This window comes from Bombina bombina, chromosome 4 (genome assembly GCF_027579735.1).
Source record: "Bombina bombina isolate aBomBom1 chromosome 4, aBomBom1.pri, whole genome shotgun sequence".
Lineage (NCBI taxonomy): Eukaryota > Metazoa > Chordata > Amphibia > Anura > Bombinatoridae > Bombina > Bombina bombina.
In genome coordinates this window covers 459,510,093-459,529,591 of record NC_069502.1, presented here as the reverse complement: position 1 = coordinate 459,529,591, position 19,499 = coordinate 459,510,093, and the positions used below count along the sequence as shown (strand labels likewise).

General features: G+C 43.1%; 1 protein-coding gene across 4 annotated transcripts in view; it reads right to left on the bottom strand.

Annotated features, from left to right (window-relative positions):
- Positions 1–19,499, bottom strand: part of DVL3 (dishevelled segment polarity protein 3) — a 569,022-nt gene that overhangs the window by 73,321 nt on the left and 476,202 nt on the right. For all 4 annotated transcript variants that reach the window (XM_053710326.1, XM_053710324.1, XM_053710325.1 and 1 more), the window contains one exon: positions 7,975–8,124. In XM_053710326.1, the coding sequence (XP_053566301.1) occupies positions 7,975–8,124 (150 nt within the window). The remainder of the gene's footprint in view (positions 1–7,974; positions 8,125–19,499) is intronic.

Genomic DNA, 19,499 nt, shown 5'->3' with positions numbered 1-19,499 from the left:
GTTTACATGTTCTTTACTTTTTTTGCAAGTACAAGTAGTACTTTGCTATTTACATAACACTGATATCTGTCAGGAATCCCTGAATAACCCTTCACATGTATATATTTTTTTTTAGTAAACAACCCAAAGTATTGATCTAGGCCCATTTTGGTATATTTCATGCCACCATTTCACCACCAAATGCGATCAAATAAAAAAAATTGTTCACGTTTTCACTAACTTTAGGTTTCTCACTGGAATTATTTACAAACTGCTTGTGGAATTATTTACAAACTGCTTGTGCAATTATGACACAAATGGTTGTAAATGCTTCTCTGGGATCCCCTTTGTTCAGAAATAGTAGACATTTATGGCTTTGGCATTACTTTTTGGTAATTAGAAGCCCGCTAAATGCTGCTGCGCACCACGCTTGTATTATGCACAGCAATGAAGGGGTTAATTAGGTAGTTGTAGGGTTAATTTTAGCTTTAGTGTAGAGATCAGCCTCCCACCTGACTGATCCCTCCCTGGCCCCCCTCAAACAGCTCTCTTTCCTTCCCCACCTCACAATTGTCGCCGCCATCTTAAGTACTGGCAGAAAGTCTGCCAGTACTAAAATAAAAGCCTTTTATATATATTTATATATATATATATATATATATATATTCATCAGTGTTTTATCCCCCCTTAGCCCCCAACCAGCTCTCTAACCCTCCCCCCTCTACCTATTTGCCACCATCTTGGGTACTGTCAGCTGTCTGCCAGTACCCAGTTTTCCTAAAAATGTTGTCTTTTTTTGTTGTAAAAAAAAATAATAATAAAAAAATGTAGTGTTGCTGCCCCCCCTCAATACTCTACCCTCCTCCCAGATCACTTTCCCAACATTTTCCCTCCCTCTCCCTTCTTTGATTGTACTGTTATGTTAACTAATGTAGTGTGCGCATGCCCTCCAGTGGACAGGATCCGGATATAGACCAATGATGGGCTGCCCACCCACCTCCCTGCTATGGCTCCCACCCACCAACGATCGGCACCATCACTGGCCGATGCAGAGAAGGCCACAGAGTGGCTCTCTCTGGATCGGATGCCTAAAAAATGTTTTTGCAGGATGCCTCAATATCAAGGCATTACTACAAATAAAATGAAAGCGGCTGGAAGCGATCACGATCACTTCCAGCGTTTGAAAACCCTGAGGATGTACAGGGTACGTCCTTGGTCATTAAGTTACAGTTTTGTAGGACGTACCCTGTACGTCCTTGGTCCTTAAGGGGTTAAAGACAGAGTGTCCAATTAAAAAAAACCTTACTGCAAACATAACAGATTATTTATAACTCTCCCCTAACAGAGGTGCCAGGTTGGTGTCTGACCACCATCTGTCTCTGTTTTAGTAGCATAAATGACAGGTACAGTAACAGACTTACTCAGAAGGTCCTAGTGCAAATAATAACTGATAGCAATAAGTGCGTTATATATATATATGGCATTTTTTGTGGGGGTACTCACCAGTACTGAGTACCCCCACCTCTGCCAACTAATAATAGGTAATATTAGTAATCATCATGTAAATACTCTAGTTTTCACAAGAGGGGGGCTGAAAAATACATCAAATATTATAAATAATATTGTCCCTTTGCTTTTCTCAAAGTTACTGAGCAGAATATATCAATCAATCAATGAGTATCGCACCTTTTTTTTTTTTTTTTTGGAGTACTGCTACCTTTTCTTTTACAAAAAAGCACTATATATATATATATATATATATATATATATATATATATATTGTGACCTGGGATCTTGGAAACACACAGTCCTTAAAGCTGGAAACACCACACAAGGTTGTAGCTTTATAAAATACAGTCTGTTTATTATCAGGTCTGGCAAAAAACAGGCAAAATAAACATAAACAAAACAAAAGAGGCTTGCTCCACTGAGCACTTACTAACAAGTACAACTGTCTGCACTAAGTAGCTTTTCACAAAAGTAATATTGCACAGACCTTTCAAACTTTGTCCTTTAGAGATAATTCCTCTGTCTCTCAGGAGAGTGTTTGCAGTTTTCCTTTACTGCTGGCAAATCTACCTCTCAAACCCTGACTGGGGATTTTATTAGCACCTGCTGTCAATTACCACATGCAGGTGAGTAGCTAGCTGAGTCAGACAGAATTCCTGGACTGGACTTTTTGACATAATGTGCTACCTGCAAACTGCGGGGTGGAGCACTGGCCCACCCTACTCTCCAAATACTCCACCCCAGGGACCCAGAAATAAATCACATATTTTCTCTATGTGGCAAACAACCATAACAATTCTCCCTGGGGTTGTCAGACCATACCCCGCACTGCAGCACTTTTGAGGGAATATAGACACCTTCCATTACTATGCCTTGGGTTCTGTCACACATCCTCCCCGCCAGCTCAGACCTAGTGGGGTGAGCGACCATGGCCAAAAGCGTATGCATACATGAAAGGCCATCAGCATTACCCTGTTTACTTCCTGCCCTGTGTACTACTGAGAAGAGATAGGGTTGCAAACTAAGGAACCAGCGTGTAACTCTACTATTATTATCCTTATTTTGACTCATCCATTTGAGAGGTGCATGATCAGTAACTAGTCTAAATTTTCTGCCCAACAAATAATATTTGAGAGTTTCAACAGCCCATTTAATTGCTAGACACTCCTTTTCAACAATCGAATAGTTCTTTTCTCTAGGTTGAAGTTTACGGCTCAGGTATAGTATTGGGTGCTCTTCACTTTGACTTTCCTAGGAAAGCACTGCTCCAAGCCCTACATCAGAGGCATCCGTCTGTAAAACAAACTCCTTTGAAAAATCAGGGGTGACTAACACTGGTTGTCTACAGATGGCTTCCTTGAGATTTTGAAATGCCTGTTCAGCTTCAGAGGACCATTTCACTATTACTGGAGCTTTTGCTTTAGTGAGGTCAGTTAAAGGACTCGCTATAGTAGCAAAGTTGGAGATAAACCTTCTGTAGTAGCCAACAAGCCCAAGAAATGTTCTGACCTGTTTCTTCGTCATAGGTCGTGGCCAATTCCTTATGGCTTCAACTTTAGCAAGTTGTGGCTTTACTATTCCTCTTCCAATGGAATAGCCAAGATACTTGGCCTCCTCCAAGCCAATGGTACATTTACTCGGATTTGCTGTCAGACCGGCATTTCTTATGGAATTAAGGACAGCTTGCACTTTTGGCAAGTGAGACTCCCAATCTTCGCTATGTATGACCACGTCATCTAAGTAAGCTGCAGCATAATGAGCATTTGGCCTTAAGATCCGGTCCATCATTCTTTGAAATGTTGCTGGAGCACCATGTAGGCCAAAAGGTAACACCTTGTATTGGAAGAGCCCATCTGGAGTAGAGAAGGCAGTCTTTTCCTTTGCCCGTCCTGTAAGCGGCACTTGCCAATAACCCTTGGTCAAATCCAATGTGGTAAGGTACCTGGCTCTCCCGAGTCTCTCCACAAGTTCATCAACCCTTGGCATGGGGTATGCATCAAACTTGGATATTGCATTCAGCTTCCGGTAATCATTACAAAACCTGATTGTGCCATCAGGCTTTGGTACAAGCACAATTGGGCTACTCCAGTCACTTTGGGATTCTTCAATTACCCCAAGGTCGAGCATTTTCTTTACTTCCAATTTGATTGCTTCCCTCCGGGCTTCAGGTATTCTATATGGCTTTAGATTTATCCTTTTTCCCGGTTCAGTGACAATGTCATGCTCTATTATCGTAGTTCTTCCTGGGACTGAGGAGAAAACATCTTTATTTAATCTGATGAAGTCTGTTACCTCCCTCTTCTGGTGGATAGTCAGGGTTTCTGAGATATTGACTATGGGTTCATGCTCCTCCATTGTAGGGAGGTCTGCTGTTTTTATAGCCACAAGTGTTTCTCTTTCTTTCCATGGTTTAAGTAAATTCACATGGTAAATCTGTACCTCCTTTCGCCTCCCAGGCTGTCTTACTTTGTAATTTACTTCCCCCACTCTGTCAATGACTTCATATGGCCCATGCCATGTTGCCAAAAATGTGTTCTCTACAGTGGGAACCAGGACTAGTACTCTGTCTCCTGGATTAAACACACGAACCCTGGCATTTCTATTATAGCTCTTCTGCTGGTGCTGTTGGGCATTTTCCATGTGTTCTCTAACTATGGGCATAATGGCTGTCATCCGATCCTGCATCTGAGTTATATGTTCAATCACACTTCTGTGAGGGGTTGACTCTTGTTCCCAAGTCTCCTTAGCTATGTCTAGCAGCCCTCTGGGGTGTCTTCCATACAAAAGTTCAAAGGGCGAAAACCCAGTAGAAGCTTGAGGGACCTCTCGGATGGAAAACATTAAATAAGGCAAAAGGAAATCCCAGTTTTTTCCATCTTTATCAATTACTTTTTTGAGCATAGCCTTTAGTGTTTTATTAAATCGCTCTACCAGACCATCAGTTTGTGGGTGATATACGGATGTTTTCAGATGCTTTATATGAAGAAGATTACACAACTCCTTTGTAATTCTCGACATAAATGGAGTGCCTTGGTCTGTTAATATTTCTTTGGGAATCCCAACACGGCTGAACATTAACATTAACTCCTTAGCAATTGCTTTTGCTGAAGTAGTACGCATGGGTATTGCCTCAGGGTAACGTGTAGCATAGTCTACTATTACCAATATATACTGGTGCCCCCTTGCAGACTTTACAAGAGGACCCACAAAATCCATACCAATGCGTTCAAATGGGACCTCAATTATGGGTAAGGGCACCAAGGGGCTACGGTATGCTGTAAGAGGGGCAGTTAATTGGCATTCAGGACAAGAAGAACAATAATTTGTGATAGATGCCATTACACCTGGCCAATAAAACCTCCTAAGAATTCTCTCTCTGTTTTTTTCAATCCCCAAGTGCCCCCCAAGTATGTGGCTATGTGCCAGATTTAATACAGTGTGTCGATATGCCTGGGGTACTAACAGCTGTCTAACAGACTCCTTTTTCCCAACTCTGTACAATAAATCATTTTCCACTTCAAAGTATGGATAGGTGAGTGCTTTATCAGTATTAATGGGGGTGCCATTTCTTATGGAAATATAGTTTCTAGCCGCAGCTAAAGTTGGATCCTCCCATTGTGCAGCCCTAAAGTTACTTGGGCTAACCTCTAGGTCAGTTATTTCTACATCAGGTTCAAATATATTAGATTGACCTGTATTATTCTGTTCAGTATTACCTCCAACTAGGGTTTCCATAGGGGTTGAGTGTTTCCCTCTAGCAGGAGTTATTTTGTCTAAGTCATCCCCCAATAAATCAGAAAAGGGAAAGTCACAAACAGCGCCCTCTACTGAATCCGGTGAATTTTCCTCAGCAGCATCCCATAGATTCAAAAAATGGGGAAAATCTCTGCCTATTATCATTTCATGGACTAATTTATCCACTAAACCAACTCTATGATTTATAGGGCCATTTTGAGTTTCAATAAGTACTTTAGCAGTTGGATACTTGTGTATGTCCCCATGGACACAAGCAATATCTAGGTTCTGGTAATTATCAATAGGAGTATTTCTCAACAGACCCCTGTCTATGAGCGTAACCATGCTACCAGAGTCCAGCAAAGCTTTAATTTCATTTCCCTCCACCCTTACAGTACACCAAGGGTGGCCATTTAAACAATCATTTTTGGTAATTACATATACTGAGCGAGAGTACAATGAATAATTGTCTCTCATATTGCCAACATTACATTCCATAGCAACATCATTCTCAGGGCAGTCCTTTGCAAAATGTCCATACTCTTTACATTGAAAACATTTAATATTAGCATTAGACAACATCTTTGAGGCTATTGTGGACCCTTCCTGCCTCACAAAACTCTTGTCCCTTGCTGTAATGTCCCTCGGGTTGTAAAAACCCATCTGCTCCTCCCGATACCCCCTTTTCCCTGGAACAGTCTTACCCAATTTACTGGGACTCTGGATCTTCGGGGTTCTAGGTCTTTCCTGGTTGGGGATTTGTAGAAACTCTCCGGCAGTCAAATAGCGTCCCACCAGGGCAACTAGACCGTCAGCAGTTTTAGGTTCACTCTGGCTGACCCACCGCCGCAAGGAAACAGGCAATCCTCGCAGGAACCGGTCCATCACGAGCTGTTCCACAATGTGACTAGCTGAGTTGACCTCTGGCTGTAGCCATTTCCTGGCAAGATGTATCAAGTCAAACATCTGTGACCGCACGGCTTTGTCTTGACTGTAAGTCCAGGAGTGAAATCGCTGGGCCCTTACTGCTGTCGTTACTCCCAGGCGGGCCAAGATTTCTGTTTTTAGCTTTTTATAGTCACTGGCCTGCTCAGGCTCCAAATCATAATATGCCTTCTGAGGTTCTCCACTCAGAAATGGCGCAATGAGACTTGCCCATTCAGACGCAGGCCACCCATCTCTTTCGGCTGTCCTTTAAAAAGCCATCAGGTAAGCCTCCACATCATCTGTAGCCACCATCTTTTGCAAATAGTTACTCACTCTCAGAGTCTTAGAACTGTGTGGAATTTCTGCAGCACACCTGCCCAGTCTTTCAGATAGGCCTCGAATCTCCTGCTGCATGGTAATTGTGATATTCTGCTGTTCCTCTCTTTGTGTTAATACCAGTTTTTGTAGCACTGCAATATTTTCTTGCTGGCTGGCAGTAGCTTGCTGCTGTGTGGCAGTGGCCTGTTGCTGTGAGGCCGTAGCCTGTAGTAAAGCCTTTACAACTTCCTCCATTTTAAGTGTGGTATTGTTTCCTTAACAGACTATCAGTATGTTGCCCGCATTCTCCACCATATGTGACCTAGGATCTTGGAAACACACAGTCCTTAAAGCTGGAAACACCACACAAGGTTGTAGCTTTATAAAATACAGTCTGTTTATTATCAGGTCTGGCAAAAAACAGGCAAAATAAACATAAACAAAACAAAAGAGGCTTGCTCCACTGAGCACTTACTAACAAGTACAACTGTCTGCACTAAGTAGCTTTTCACAAAAGTAATATTGCACAGACCTTTCAAACTTTGTCCTTTAGAGATAATTCCTCTGTCTCTCAGGAGAGTGTTTGCAGTTTTCCTTTACTGCTGGCAAATCTACCTCTCAAACCCTGACTGGGGATTTTATTAGCACCTGCTGTCAATTACCACATGCAGGTGAGTAGCTAGCTGAGTCAGACAGAATTCCTGGACTGGACTTTTTGACATAATGTGCTACCTGCAAACTGCGGGGTGGAGCACTGGCCCACCCTACTCTCCAAATACTCCACCCCAGGGACCCAGAAATAAATCACATATTTTCTCTATGTGGCAAACAACCATAACAATTCTCCCTGGGGTTGTCAGACCATACCCCGCACTGCAGCACTTTTGAGGGAATATAGACACCTTCCATTACTATGCCTTGGGTTCTGTCACAATATATATATATATATATATATATATATATGTGTGTGTGTGTGTGTATGTATGTGAATATGCTGTATACACTGATAAGCTGCACTGTAAAATGATAATGAGTAATTACACATAGATAATGACAATTTGTATAGACTGGCTGTTATGAGCCTCCACCAGCACTTGGCCCTGGTGCAACTGCACTTGCTGCACCAATATAGGTAGTTCCGCCCCTGAACAGGTATAAAATCTCAGTTGTGGACAAGATGACCAATAATTTGTAAAGTTCCCTAACCTATTTTACATAATACTCATTACCTACCCACACAAGAATAAAAAAAAAAGATTATTTGCCCCCACTGGAAAAAAAAAAAAAAAAAAAAAAAAAAATACTCGCCAACAGCTACCAACACTTATGAACATAAACAGCAAATAAAGTCAATATATCTACCAGGGTACAAGTTATAGGAAGATAATTTGCATATGCCTTTACTTTTGGTACAGAAAGACAGGTGAGATGAGCAATTCATTTTCTCCGTCTGATACAGACGAAATATGTCAAATATCAAGAAGGACACAATGTGATGAGACTTACGTTCTGTTTCTGGAATGGAGCTGGTGATGGAGGAGCTGGTGGAGGTAATTGTACTCATGGATGGGCTAATGCCATAAGCAGGGTAAGTACCAGTCATTGCTGCTGTGTGAGAGATCCAAGCTGCTGGATCAATTGGCCGAATTGGTTCACCTTGATGTAAGAAGAAAAGTGCATTTAAAAACAGCAGGATCATAAGAACAGGGAAATGTAAAAATTGGAGAGATTACTGAAAAGTTTTAAGAAAATGTCTGTTAGTTGCCTCATTACAAGCTCTTCACAGAAATAAAAGTAGGGATGATTCTATTAACTACAGGCCTGTGACCCTGACCTTAGTAGTGGGGACACTAAAGGGGACTCTTTAAAAATGAAAGCATTGTGTATTACTTAAACTAAAAATTATACAGAAACATTCAAAGTAGGGAAAATGTACTAGTGGTGAACCAAAAGGCAGAACATGATGTGTTCTGAGATGTCATTGCAGAAAATGCAGTATATGTCTGCAGAAAGAATGGGACACATGCAGGAACCATTAGCGCTTTCGGTTTGCAGCTCTGCTCAACATCAGATTGTTCTCTTCAAACAGCGCTGTGCTGTGGCTGCACTGTGTAAATTTTCCTTAGCACAGTGCATCCAGATTGAATGGTATTTGAAGTGAACAGTCGATTATAGAGCAGCGTTACAAAGAAGGAGCACATTGATTGGGATTTTTTTCAACCCCTTCCCCCTTTTTTATTTTAACCGGTTTGTAAAACTCTTGAATGTTACAAATTCTTGTGAGCAATGCACCTTGTTTATTACAATATTTTACCTTATAATCATGTAATGTTAGAATAAGAGTAAAGGAAGCGGATTTATTAGAGACTTTTCAAAAAGTAATTTTTTTTCCCCTTTGCAGTTAATTTGCAATGCAATTTCAACTGCTGCACTATATTATAAAACTTTAAAAATTGCTTTATTCTCCAGTTAACCAACACATTCCAATGAAGATGGTGCTTCAGTGTAACTGCCTAATTTAATATTTATTTAAATTTCAAAATGACCTGCAGAAAAAGTTTCACAAAAAAAAGCCCCAAAATGTATGCTTACCTGATAAATTATTTTCTTTCAGGATAATTTGAGTCCACGAGCCTTGACATGTGGGATTGAATTCCTGCCACTAGGAAGAGGCAAAGAACCCCAAACAACAAGAGCTTTTAGCCTCTTTCACCACCCTGTATTACTCAGTTTAACATATAGCCGAGCAGAGAAAAGGAGACAGATAGGGAGGAAAGACAAAGACCTGCCCTTAAAGTACTGGAAAAACGACTCTACCACGAACTAGTCATCAGAGCATAAGTTTAGGCCTAACCGGAGCTCATGCCTGTTGCCTTCTGAGTCAAAGTATACTGCGTGTCGGAGAGCGCGAAAAATAGGCCCCGCCCATCAAGGACGATCAACAAACAAATCCGTAACACCGCATCCCAAGAAACAGCCTTGTAATGCTGCAACCCTTGTCATAAAACACAATAAAGATAACGAGCTGCCTCTCCCAGTGTCCCTTACAAACACCCAATATGTCAAATGAAAAATGTTTAGTAAAGGATTTAAAGTAACACCCCTTTTTTTAAAATCAGGTCTACTTTAACCCCCTTTTTTAGCAAAGAATAAAATGTCAGCCATTCTGATATAACAGGTCTCCTCAGAAAAAAGACTGAACATACCTCAATGCTTATAGCATGCAGCTGTTCTCCACTCTGAAGATTTCTCTTACACTACCTTCAGCACTCTGTGGGAACCAACGTGGATCTTAGTTACGTCTGCTAAGATCATCAACCTCAGTGCAGAAAACTTCTTCCATATCCCCCTAAGGAAAATAGTACACACAAGTACCATTTAAAAAATAAAAACTTCTTGATTGAAGAAACTAAAACTAACACATCACTTTACCTCTTCCTAGTATAACACAGGCAAAGAGAATGACTGGGGGTGGAGGGGAAGCGAGGGGCTATATATATAGCTCTGCTGTGGTGCTCTTTGCCACTTCCTGTTAGCAGGAGGTTAATATCCCACAAGTAAGGAAGAAATCCGTGGACTCGTCATATCTTTGTAAAAGAAAGTATATTAATATAACCGTGTTGGTTATGCAAAACTGGGGAATGGATAATAAAGGGATTATCTATCTTTTTAAACAATACAAAGATTGGTGTAGACTGTCCCTTTAAATAAAAACAGTATGAGGGAAATAGCTTACTCCCAACAGACAATAATTCCCTCAGCAGTTATCTAGGGTACTTATCCCCTCCAGAGAGAAAAGACTGACCCCAGTATGGAAAAAATGTTGAGAAGCTCCTCAATGTCTCCAAGTCTGCTGAAAATGGCAACCGTCAAAAAAAAAAAAAAAAAAAAAACGGAAAAAAAGGCATCAATTCCCAGCGGGAAAAACAGCCCGCAACAGATCCCCCTTCAACTTTGTTGAAAAAAATCCAAAAATAACCTCAAACATCGTAAAAGGTCTCCCTTTGATATAAGGAGCTGACCAGCACCAGCCGCTAAGAAGCATTAAGTGAATAAAGCAAATTGCCGGTTTCTTAAAGAGACATACCCTCACAAATTATATATATCACCCTAAGAGTAATGGGGAAACCAGACGTGGACTCCATGCACACTTGCCCTTAGAGAGATACAACTGCACCTCACTGACGAGGCCCATAGGAGGCCGAAACGATCGTCTGGGGTTGATGCTTCCCTTGTTCAGAGAAGAATTGCCTGGTATTTCGGCGCTGGACTGTCATTGGGCAGGGTCAGACTGATATGCTTCAGGATATTTTTTCTCTGTGAAGGGGCATAGTGTGCAAAAAGAATGTGCACCCTGAGGAGTTACAATAAAAATGAACATGCATGGAAGTTATTCCAGCTTCTGTTCTCTCTCTTTCGAATTTTATATATATATATATATATATATATATATATATATATATATATATATATATATATATATATATATATAATGGTTTTAAAGGGACAGTTAACACCAGTTTTTTTGTTGTTTTAAAAGATAATCCCTTACTTACCCATTTCTTAGTTTTGCATAACCAACACAGTTATAATAATAAACTGCCCCTTATTTCACTTATTTTGACAGACTTGCATTTTAGCCAATCAATGCTCACTCCTTGGTAAATTCACGTGCATGAGCTCAATGTTATCTATATAAAACATATGAACTAACGCCCTATAGTGGTGAAAAAGAAAATGTATGCTTACCTGATAAATTTATTTATTTCTTGACACGGTGAGTCAACGGATCATCATAATTACTGTTGGAAATATCATTCCTGGCCAGCAGGAGGAGGCAAAGAGCACCACAGCAAAGCTGTTAAAGGGACACTGAACCCACATTTTTTCTTTCGTGATTCAGATAGAGCATGCCATTTTAAGCAACTTTCTAATTTACTCCTATTAATTTTAATTTCGTTCTCTTGCTATCTTTATTTGAAAAAGAAGGCATTTAAGCTTTTTTCTTGGTTCAGAACTCTGGACAGCACTTTTTTATTGGTGGATGAGACAAGACAGGTAGACTAAACAGAAGGCACCACTGCTTGAAGAATCTTTTTCCCAAAAGAAGCCTCAGCCGAAGCAAAAGTATCAAACTTGTAAAGTTTAGAAAAAGTGTGTAAAGATGACCAAGTGGCAGCTTTGCAAATCTGTTCCACAGACGCTTCATTTTTGAAAGCCCAAGAAGAAGAAACAGCCCTTGTGGAATGAGCCGTGATTTTCTAAGGAGGCCGCTGTCCAGCAGTCTCATATGCCAAACGAATAACACTCCTCAGCTAAAAGGAAAGAGAAGTAGCCATAGCTTTCAAACCCTTGCGCTTTCCAGAAAAGACAAAATCCTAGGAATCCTAACTCTACTCTAAGGGAACCCTCTGGATTCACACCAATACAGATATTTACACCATATCTTATAGTAAATTTTCCTAGTTACAGGCTTACGAGCCCGAATCAAAGTCTCAATTACCGCCTCAGAAAACCCCCGCAGTCAGCTTCAGAGAAACGAGATTTGGATGAAGGAAGGGCCCCTGAAGTAGAAGGTCCTTCCTCAGCGGAAGTCTCCAAGGTGGAAGAGATGAAATCTCCACCAGATCTGCATACCAGATTCTGCGAGGCCCCGTCAGTGCGATAAGAATCACCGGCACCCTCTCCTGTCTGATCCAAGCAATGACCTGCGGAAGGAGAGCAAACACGTATGCCAGACTGAAATTCCAAGGAACCACCAGAGCATCCATCAGTACAGCCTGAGGAGCCCTTGACCTCGACCCGTACCTCGGAAGCTTGGCATTCTGACGAGACACCATGAGATCCAACTCCGGCTGTCCCCATTTGAGAAGCAAGCCGGAAAACACCTCCGGATGAAGTTCCCACTCCCCCGGATAAAAAGTCTGTCTGTTCAGAAAATCTGCTTCCCAATTGTCCACCCCTGGAATGTGGATCGCAGACAGACAGCAGTTGTGAGTGTCCACCCACTGAATAATCTTGGCTACCTGTCATAGCCATGGAACTCCGAGTTCCTCCCTGATGATTGATGTAAGCCACTGACGTGATGTTGTCTGACTGAAACCTGATAAACCGGGCTGAAGCTAACTGAGGCCAGGCCAGAAGAGCATTGAAGATTGCCCTCGGCTCTAGAATATTTATGGGAAGAACCGACTCCTCCAGAGTCCATAAACCCTGAGCCTTTAATTAGTCCCTGACAGCTCCCCATCCCAGCAGACTGGCATCCGTGGTCACGATCACCCAGGTAGGTCTGCAAAAGCAGGTTCCCTGGGAGAGAAGATCTTGAGACAACCACCACGGAAGAAAATCTCTTGTTGCCTGATCCAGAACAATTCGCGAAGACAGATCCACATAATCTCCATACCATTGCCTGAGCATGCATAATTGCAGCGGCCTGAGATGGAACCGAGCAAATGGAATGATGTCCATAGCTGACACCATCAGACCAATAATCTTCATACACTGAGCCACTGATGGTCGAGGAGAGGCCTGAAGGGCAAGACAAGAGTTGAAGATCTTTGTTCTTCTGGCTTCTGTCAGAAATATCTTCAGTGCTAGAGAATCTATTATGGTTCCCAAGAACACCACCCTTGTAGCTAGAATCAAGGAACTTTTTCCTAAATTTACCTTCCATCTGTGGGAGTGCAGAAAAGACAACAACAACTCCGTGTGGGAGCTTGCTAGCTGAAAAGATGGCGCCTGAACCAGAATGTCATCAAGATAGGGTGCCACTGCAACACCCCGCAACCGAAGCACCTTCAACAACACTCACAGGACCTTTGAGAAAAATTTTGGGAGCTGTTGCAAGACCGAATGGAAGAGCCACAAACTGAGTGTGTCTGTCTAGGAACGCAAATCTCAGAAACTTGTGATGGTCCCTGTAAATGGGAATATGCAGAAACGCATCCTTAAAATCCACTGTGGTCATAAACTGACCCTACTGAACCAAAGGAAGAATGGAACGAATAGTGTCCGTCTTGAAAGACGGAACTCTGAGGAACTAGTTTACGCTCTTGAGATAAAATAGGTCTGAAAGTTCCCTCCTTTTTGGGAACTACGAACAGATTGGAATAGAATACCAGACCCTGCTCCTGTACTGGAACAGGAACTATCACTCCCAGGTCGAAAAGATCCTGGACACAACGTAAGAACACCTCTCTCTTTATCTGGTCTACAGATAATCTTGAGAGAAGGAACCTGCCCCTGTGTGGAAAGTTCTTGAACTCTAATTTGTATCCCTGGGAAACTATGTCCACCGCCCAGGGACCTGGAACATCCCGAATCCAGGCTTGAGCGAAAAAGGAAAGTCTGCCCCTACACGATCCACTCCCGGAGCGGGGGCAGACCCCTCATGCTGACTTTGAGTCAGTAACAGGCTTCTTAGATTGCTTACCCCGGTTTTAAGACTGATTGGACTTCCAGGAGGACTTGGACTGCTCCTGCTTGGAAGAGGAGGGGGAAGGCTTACCTGAAAAGATTCAAAAGGAACGAAAATTACTCCGACGCCCTTTCTGCTTATTTCTCTTATCCTGAGGGAGAGAATTACCTTTTTCTCCCGTAACATCTGAAATAATCTCAGCCAAACCAGGCCCAAACAAGGTTTTACCCTTGTAAGGAATTGATAAAAGCTTAGACTTAGATGACACATCCGCAGACCAAGACTTTAACCACAAGGCTCTGTGTGCCAGAACAGCAAAGCCAGATATCTTTGCACCCAACTTAATGACTTGTAAGGCCAACTTCAAAGCCTTGATCCTATCCTGAATTTCTTCAAGAGGGGTATCAGTCTGAATAGTATCAGACAATGCATCAAACCAGTATGCTGCCGCGCTAGTGACAGTAGCAATACACACCACAGGCTGCCATTGCAAACCCTGGTGAACATACATCCTTTTAAGCAACGCCTCCAACTTCTTATCCATAGGATCCTTAAAAGAACAACTATCCTCTATGGGAATAGTGGTTCTCTTAGCCTAAGTGGAAACTGCTTGTTCCACCTTGGGAACCGTCTGCCAAGACTCCTTAATATATATATATATATATCAGCAATTGGAAACATCTTCTTAAAAATTGGAGAAGGGGAAAAAGGAATCCCAGGCTTCTCCCACTCCCGTGCAATAATCTCAGAAGCACGGTCTGGAACAGGAAATACCTCCACCGCTGAAGGAACATTAAAATATTTGTTCAGCTTACTAGATTTCTTAGGAGTGACTACATTTACAGAGGCGTCAGAGTCATCCAAAGTAGCCAAAACCTCCTTGAGTAACACCCGGAGGTGCTCAAGCTTAAACCTGAAAGTTACAACTTCAGCATCAGAAGAAGGAACTTCCCCCTCAGACACTATAGAAGAATCCTCCCCCTCAGACCTATGGGAAGAAACATTCGACATAGTCACACCTGATTCAGTCACCTTACTAACTGAATCCTTACACCTCCTTTTACGCTTCCCCTGTAGCATGGGAAAAGCCGCCAGGGCATCAGTTACCGCAGAAGATATATGGGTAGCAATGTCCTGCAAGGAAACCCCAACTGGAGAAACTGAAGAAACACTGGGCACTGCATGAGTAGACACTAAAGTATGGGACATTTGAGGAGAAACGGGAGACCCCTGAACAGCATCCGCCTGACTGGGAGACCCCTGAACAGCACCCGCCTTAGCTAATGATGGCTCAGATTCAAAAAGTCTATCCCTATAATGTAATGTCCTATCAATACATGATGAACAAAAAGGTTCCACATTAGAGTCAAAGCATAAGCTACATGTAACATCTTGCAAAGCCTCTTGATCCATCTTGACCCAAAATAAATCAAACTGGCTTCCCAAAATTTAAAAATAAAAAACGTTACTGTCCCTTTAAATTTTAAAAGAACAACTTTTTTTTTTTTTTTCAAAAATTCTGTTTTCTTTTCAAAACAAAAAAACACCTAACTAAATACTACTAAAACAGGCAGCCTCCTTACCTCAACACACCCTGCTGAGGTGCCTACCTGACCTACTGAAGCCGATCCAGACCCAAAATTCAACAGAAGTGCAATGAAGCCCCAAGGCGTTTTATCTGCAAACACCACAAGCAACCTCCCCTCAGACCGGAACACCCAAACAGAGCTCCGGAAAGGCGTACAACTTAATTGCCGCCTCAGAAAACCGCCCCTCCTATTCATGGGCGTTACCAACAGACCGGCCACCATAACTCATACTGAAAAAAAGCCGTATTAAACAAAACACACGCAGCAAAAACCGCTGCAGCAAACACAGAGCCTCTCCTCTCAAAGTGTCTCACAGTGCTCACATACTGCCTAATAAAAAAACCCACATAGGTTTTACAGTCCCCATCCCCAGAAAAGTGCCATAACCTTCTTTTGCAGCAAAGAAAGTAAAAAACAGGCACTTACTTGAGTTCAATCTGCCCGGCAGCAGGGCAGCTCACAGATATGAGAATGCTTCCTCCCCCCCATAGACCCGTGGAACAACGAAAGACCGACTAAACCTAATCAGGCATTCAGGATAGGGCAGCACCAGACATGGAAGGCACAGTGAGAATTAAACCCCACCAGTTTCCAAATGCTTAAAAGCCACCACAGCTCTACTGAATAGACTGACGTGGAACACAGCTAGACCCCAGAAAAAAACTTAAATTATGCTTACCTGATAATTTTCTTTTCTTCAGATGGAAAGTGTCCACAGATGCATTTATTATTTTGGAGAAATAAGAACCTGGCCACCAGAAGGAGGCAAAGACACCCCAGCCAAAGGCTTAAATTCTCTGCCCCCTTCCCTCATCCCCCAGTCATTCTGCCGATAAACAAGGAACAGTAGAAGAAATACCAGTGTGAAAAGGTGCCAGAAGAATAAAAAATAAAGACGCCCCACAGAAAAAAATATGGGTGGGGAGCTGTTGACTCTTTCCATCTGAAGAAAAGAAAATGATCAGGTAAGCATAATTTAAGTTTTTCTTCATAAATGGAAAGAGTCCACAGCTGCATTCATTACTTTTGGGAAAACAATACCCAAGCTATAGAGGACACGGAATGCAAAAACGGGAGGGTACAGTAGGCGACCCATTCTGAGGGCACCAGGCCTGAACAAACCACAACCCAACCAAACCCCAGATGAAGACAAAGTCCTCAAAAGTCAGAACTCAGAAACTAAGCAAACAGAAAATTACAAATAGCAAACTCAGAATAAACGTCTGAGTCCAGTAACACGCTGCCATCCATAGGAGGACAGGGAGAAAACACTATCCGTAAGGAAGAAGCGGCCGAACGAAATAGCAAATTGCCCAACCTCCAGACAGAGGACACTCTCCAGGCAATCCAGATGGTCAAGCCTACCCACAGATCACAAAGGGAGAGACACAGAACCTCTAAAAAAAGGTCTACAGTCATCCCCAAGACCTGAGGATGAACAACAGATCTCAGATCTTACACCTAGCCGGACCATCCCAAGCAGCGGCAGATCTAAAAGCAAGGGAACCGAAAGGAACCCCAAAACCGGCCCCAAAATGGGCGGAAGAATGGGCACAGCCACTTCAATCTAAAGACAATCGAGCAAACTATAGACCCAAGGGATCTAGCAAGGCCACCCGACTAAGTCTCAATGCGGAGCTAGCAACTCCCCAGATGGAAAGGAACAACTCAATGAGCAGACCAATCCCCTAACCAGATAAAACATCTGCTCCAACCTCCCGAACATAGGATAGGCCCTTAAAAAAAGAACTACACCTCCGTAAGGAGGAGGACACCGAGCCCCCTGAAGAGGAGAGCGTCGATAACCATCTGCCCATAAGACAGAAAGTCGTAGAAGAACCGAGAGGACACAAGGCCACATCACTGACGAACATGGATGAACCCCTAAAGCACCCTCGTCCTAGCACATATACCAGGCACAAAAGTGACAGCTGAGCAACCACAAACCCTCCGTTTGATAGGCAGGAAAGCTCACCATCAGGTCACGTTAGTTTGCTGTCCCAAGGGAACCGTATTTCCGGCACAAGACAAGCCCCAAGGAGCCCCGGCTCTCAGAAAATCTGGCCAAGTTGTAAAACAGAACAGCCAGAACAAGGGCTAAGCCCAAGTAACCTGGAAACTGGAACCCCCAGGTCAGTCCTAGGATCATAAGGTCCGGTAACATCCCACAGTAGGATAAACAAAGAGAAAACGCAGAGTAAAATCTTCGACCACCGGAAGATCAAGAAGCCCGGGCCCCAAAAATGTTTAGATTAAACAATTTTCCAGGAACATAAATCCCTCGTCTGATATAAAAAAACAGACCTCCCAGGGAAAAATCCAGAATAACCCGGATAACAAGAGCAAGAAGCTCTTGCAAGTCCCGACCCAAGGGAAAAGACCACCCCTCGCAGGAGCCCAACACTCCAAAGAGTCAGGGCCATAAAAGGACACTAGAGCTAACAAGCAACATTAACATGATTGTGCTTTAAAAGTGCGGCTAATCCCCCGAAAGGGACACAAGGCGCTGCTCATTTTATCAACCTCGGAAGGAGGAAAGGTTGAGTAGACATCTCCGGGGATCGAACTAGCAACCCACAGTTTGCAACAGTACAGAGTAGCCACAGAGCATTAGTATGCTGATCTAGCTGTCCAGCTAGCCACGAGCTCCAGACACAAGGGGAACAGTGAGGACAAGACACCCAAACAGAGCAACATCAAGCCTCCACATCACCTCAGATTCGATGTCAGAGTACAGTAAAACATGGGCATGGATGCCACCTGGATGGCAATACCTGAACCATATAAGTGGAAAACCACTAGGACCTCTTCTATCCAAAGAAAGAGATGCAGAGCACTCCCAACACCGGGAAAGGACCCCTAACCGGAGCCCAAAAGGACCCCCCTGACTAATGTCACGAAAAAGGAACAACCAACTGCCGAAGGGAATCCAAGTCCCCCGAAGGCGAACGGACAATCCAAGAGGTCTCAATGAAGAAGAGAACCACAAGTCCACAAAGGACAATTTCCTAAAGCAACACCGCCCTGCCGGCGGAAAGAGGCCTAACGGAAACCCTGTTCTTCCAACAAAACTGGGAAGGATCTCGATAACAAGACTTAAAGGAGATTACTTCATCCCCCCATGTTTAACGAGGTGAGCAATTCCAAGGAGACTGATGAGTCCCATAACCGAGAAGGATAGGGTCCCCAAAAAGCTAAAATATGTGTCTGAGTAAGACACAAAGGCGAGCCTGTCTGTAACGAAAGGCACAACACTCAGGAACAGTTACACTCACAGGGAACTGCACATGCCCTCCAGTGGCCGAGAGACCTGGGGCAATCGGACATGAGCACAATCGCAAATAAACATCTGGACTTTGCAGACACGCAAGTGTCAAAAGTATGTAAAAGCGAAAACGTGCCACAACCTCCGGGGGGAACAATCCACCCTCCGAGAAATGGAAACACATAACCTGGGTTACCCGCATGTGTAGTAGTAGTAGGGAGTGGTAGGGAACTTGCCTACCGGAATCTACGCTGTGGAACAGGAACACAGCCCTTCAAGTGTGGCGGATAGTAGCCTCGCCTCCGCCATGGACTTGAGAGAAGAAAGCGGGCAGCGAAGCGAAGTTTGACAACGCCGATTGCTTGTGGAGTTGTTAAAATGAGTCGGGATGGTTTCGCAGAAAGACTCTTCCTGCATATCCAGACTCAAACTTTCATCCAAGCCCTCACTGAGACACTGACAGGATTACTTAAAACTCCTGTCTCATGTCGAAGAGTACTACCCTCCATAAGAGATGAAAACAAACTTCTGACACAGGAGTATTTAAGCCTTTGGCTGGGGTGTCTTTGCCTCCTGCTGGTGGCCAGGTTCTGAATTCCCAAAAGTAATAAATGCAGCTGTGGACTCTTTCCATTTATGAAGAAAAAAAACAGAACAACCTGCTCTGCTTAAAAAAAACAAACTCTTGATTGAAGAATCTTCACCTAAAACTTTACCACCTCCTTGCACAGGCAAAGAGAATGACTGGGGTTTGTGGGTA